This window comes from Opisthorchis viverrini (genome assembly GCF_000715545.1).
Source record: "Opisthorchis viverrini unplaced genomic scaffold opera_v5_94, whole genome shotgun sequence".
NCBI lineage: Eukaryota > Metazoa > Platyhelminthes > Trematoda > Opisthorchiida > Opisthorchiidae > Opisthorchis > Opisthorchis viverrini.
In genome coordinates this window covers 1,273,468-1,277,834 of record NW_008751751.1, presented here as the reverse complement: position 1 = coordinate 1,277,834, position 4,367 = coordinate 1,273,468, and the positions used below count along the sequence as shown (strand labels likewise).

Genomic DNA, 4,367 nt, shown 5'->3' with positions numbered 1-4,367 from the left:
TTGAGCTTTAATGGCATTGAACTCGAGCTTCAGGTTGGACTGCGAAGTTGATGGTTACTGAACGTTGCGACAACCAATTGCCTGCAGGTTTCATGGACATGGTCGGCCACCTCGGCTGGCTTCGCTAGGGAAGAATCCTGTTCGATGACCGAAAGAACTTTACGGAATTCAACAGGCAGGCTTTGTTGCCAAAGCTCCTTCAAAACCGCGTCGTTGAACCGATGTTTACCTTGCAGTTGCATCATGTGGCGATGTTGTGACGGTGCTTTATCGCTGACGTCAACACCGGAGATAAGCTTCCGCAGATTCTGTTCATCACTGGAAGCGGTGCGAGAAATGATAGCTGCTTTGAGAGCATCATAGAGATCGGTGGACGGTCGGGTGTTTATCAAGTCAGCGACTTCTCGGGCAACAAAGTCTGGTGAACAGCCTACCACATGGTTGTACCTGCTACTTTGGGAGGTAATGCGATGCGATTCAAAAATGGCCTCAAGTTGTGCGAACCATAGCCTAGGAACACGTGCACCGAATTCAGGCCACTTAACGTAAACAACGTTGTCTATTGCGGGTGTGTGTGTCCGCTCAGAAGCCATGATGACGTGGAAAGTAAGTATCATAAAGCAAGGGAGTACTGCAGAGAGGAATTCAAGGAATGATTGGGGCTCACCAATTATGTAGCTGACTAGGACCTTATCAGCGTGTTCGAATAAATGAACGAGCAAAGTAACCAATACACAATCACAAAATCACAATAGGAAAAGAATGAGTATTCAAATGGGGACTCACGAATGTGTAGACTCAATAGCCCATCACACCGATCAAAATGCAGTAACTGGCTGTGAAAGGAAATATTCACTTGTCGAAATTCCCCACAGATGGTTCCGCGTGAGTGATATATTCCACGGTAGGAAAATTATTCACGGCTAAAAAATGTCACAGGTATTTATTGTGACGTTCAACAGTTGACACAGACACGGAGATTTGGTCTCACTGGTTCAGCGGTCAACAAACAGGTCAACGGAGCGTAAATACGCTCGTTCAGCAAGAAGTCAGCAGGTAGCGCCGGAAAATTGTGTATTCGTAACATTAAAACAAACGTCATGATACAATGTGAACGACAGTTACAAAGTGTGGTTTAAGTTCAGGAAGAATGGTAAATGTGACAACGGAATGCAGACACTACAAAGCATCACAGAGCCAAAGGAACGTGGAACAAGTCGTCTTAGGGATCCACTGTCAAACATATGTTCCCATTCTGCCCTGAAGTACCTTTGGATCTCTACTCATACGCTATTTTGTAATTTTGATAAACCCATATTGTTGGGCGCTGGATCCGAAAATGGTGGCATTTCAAACACTCGCACGAACGCCCCTTCCATGACCGATTCACGTGCTTTTTGTTGTAACAAGTGGATGATATCTCTTTATGGTGAGTTTCCAGAGGCGTCCGTTTGGCGTCTTATACTGCCTCGTTTGTCCCATTGGTGTGTGTTCTACACAACCGTACATTAGGAATCAATACTTATACGGGTGACTAACAGGAACTGGTCATGCTATAAGTAACTGGTGAGCGGTATAGGCTAGTACGTTCAAGCATCCAGAGAAATTGTCGATAAATCCCTTTCGAGGAAATCGGACATCCTTTGCTGTTGCTGGCAATTCGTGTTATCTTTTCCCGGCCTGTCCTGACCTCTTTCGTAGATTCCTTCGTTAAATGGTTAGTTTCCTTCGAAACATCTGCCGGAGGGTGCTCCTACGAACCGTCCTCTCGTGAATGGGTAATTGATAGGAACCCGTTCTACATGAGTTTGACAGCCGATTTTGTGGTAAGTTAAATTCTCAGAACTCAAGAACCACAGAGAATACATGACCGTCGTGCGTCAAAATTGTGGTTTTCTGGCAGTCTACAAAGACTGACTCCAATTGAATACACTTGTTCGTTCTCGTTTTCCGGTATTTGAAACTGTATCAGCTGGAACCACTGTCCCTATGGCACACGGTTTATAGGTGATAAATTGAATTGAATTGAGATAGTTACCAGCATTCAGTGATTCTTGCTGGTGACTTCGTAAAATCAGGCGCATACTAATGTATTCCTGGGAAAACTTTCAGGAGCCAACTGACATGGAGTCAACAGCGAAATTCCTGAAGGAGGAGAAGAGCCTGGACCTTACCGCCGTGTGACGGTTTGTGTACCTAGGCGACCCATTGAGCTGTACTGGGGGTTGGTCACCGTGGTGCTCGTAGATTCTCCAATACTATGTTGGTCACTGGTCTGCGGTTTGAGGTCTGACGAACACAGTCTCCTGGGACTCCGGGTTGCGGGTTGGAACATGTGTGGCGACTTGCTCTATAAGAATGACACTACTTGCATTTCCATCCGTCACAAAGAGACTGGACCTTACCGTGGTGTGGGGGTTTGCATACTTCGGTGACCCACTGAGCTATACTGGGGGTGTCCGCGCGACACAGTCTCTCATACCAGGTTGGCACATGGGTGGAGGTCTGACGAACACAGTCTCCTGGCCCTCCAGGTTGGTGGTTGGAACTTGTATGGCGACGTGTTCCTTAAAAATTGTAATGTACTTGCATTCCCAGCCGAACACCGCTGCCTTGCGGTTAGGCTTTTGAGCCAAAGGCTTTGGTTGGGGACCCTAATCGCCCTCCTGTCTAGGTTTGGGCGCCCTGGTGGTATCCTGGCCCTCATACAACCATGACATTCACAACTAACAATACTCTCATGCCACATCATCCGTCGCGTGGTGCCATCAGCAGGATCGCCTTACTTGCTGCATACAACAGATTGAGTTAGCGAAAACATGCTACTGCTGACGCCTCCCTTTTTACACTTTCACGTTTTCCATCTCCCACCGTCCTCCCCGCAGGTCCCAGCTCTAGGGCTGACCTTTCACTCGCCTCTTATCACACTCGGCTGAAGCTTCTGTACGTCCGGGTTCAGTCACTTTGAAGTCTGTTTTCAAACCCCGAAAGCTTGTCTACTTAGCCATCTTCAATGTTGGCACACTCAAGCAATCAGGTCAACAGGTGGCTATTGCTCGTACGGTAGTTTCCCTCTACATTGATGTACGTTGTTCGTCAGCTACAAGAACGCAGGACGCAAGTACTGTGATCGAATTGACTGCCCCTCGCTCTCTTCCAGGTTTCGGCTGCACACCTCTGGTGTTGCAGAGGCTGCTGCAGCTGGATATGCTGGAGTGGGTATTGTATTGAGCGAACGAGCGGAAGCGCCTCTGCTTGATTGGATACCCGTAGACAGTTGCCTCCGTGCGGTTCATTTGGCAACATCGGTGGGAGAATCTAGAGGAAGTGAGGTTCATCGCACGTTGTTTATTGTTTCTGCTTACGCCCCAACTGACTGTAGCTCTGAATCTGCCAAGGACAGTTTCTTTGACGCTCTAGATGCCCTCCTACAACAGGCTAAAAGCTTAGATGTCGTTGCGGTTGCTGGTGATATGAACGCCCAGGTAGGCAGACTAAGCGCTGCTGAGGCCCGATTGGGTGGTTGTCTTGGTTTGGACACGAGACGCACGGACAACGGAGACCGCTTACTTCAGATGTTGGCACGAGACGCACAGAAAAAGGAGACCACTTACTTCAGATGTGTGCCGATCACAGAATGTTCCTTTGCAGTACGAATTTCCGGAACAGCGGAAATCGCTTGACAACGTGGTGCCCACCATCAAACCAGCGCCAAATCCAGATAGACCATATCGCTGTCAGTTATCGGTGATGAGGGCCGCTCACCGTCTGCCGCCCCCTCTGGAGCACCAGCGTGGACTCCGACCATGCACTTGTACGCTGCTGCCTTTCACTGCGCTTTTTAGTTGAAAAAAATCCTTCAGCTGTCGCACCCTTTCGGTGCCTAACTGCCTTGCCACCCGAAGGTTGCACGAGGGCTTGGATACTGCCAGGTTGCCCAAGCCTAGATAGGGAAAGTCGAGAGGCAGAGGTCGGGTTCGAACCATGGAACTTCCGGTCAGTAAATTCGCGTTCTTACCACTTGGGCCATCTCGCCCCCTTTTCAGGTGTACGCAAAACGCGCACACCTCGCTCAGCTGTTAAGAAGCTAGTGGTTTGTAAAAAGGCTCCCTTGGATTTAGGTGTTATTTTGTTTAATGTTTGTAGGCAGCGAGGAGCCTGAGATCCTTCGGTCACAGGACTGGCATTCGAACGGCCCAGCGCCTTCCCGGTGCCCAGGCCGAGGAAGGGAGTTTGGTTGAGGTACCCCACCTTGAGCCTTTGACTCAAAAGTCTGACCCACAAGGCGTTGGGGGGACGTAGGGTTCTGTTCGGGGACCCTGACCCTAGCCTCTGACTCAAAAGTCTGACCCACGAGGCAGTGGGAC

At 49.1% G+C, this 4,367-nt stretch overlaps 1 protein-coding gene across 1 annotated transcript in view; it reads left to right on the top strand.

Annotated features, from left to right (window-relative positions):
• Positions 1 to 2,940: 2,940 nt before the first annotated feature.
• Positions 2,941 to 4,367, top strand: part of T265_13717 (hypothetical protein) — a gene marked incomplete at both ends in the record, with an annotated part of 9,523 nt that continues 8,096 nt past the window's right edge. Inside the window, 4 exons of the mRNA XM_009170167.1 lie at positions 2,941 to 3,084; positions 3,108 to 3,623; positions 3,652 to 3,814; positions 3,846 to 4,138. Of these exons, the coding sequence (XP_009168431.1) occupies positions 2,941 to 3,084; positions 3,108 to 3,623; positions 3,652 to 3,814; positions 3,846 to 4,138 (1,116 nt within the window). The remainder of the gene's footprint in view (positions 3,085 to 3,107; positions 3,624 to 3,651; positions 3,815 to 3,845; positions 4,139 to 4,367) is intronic.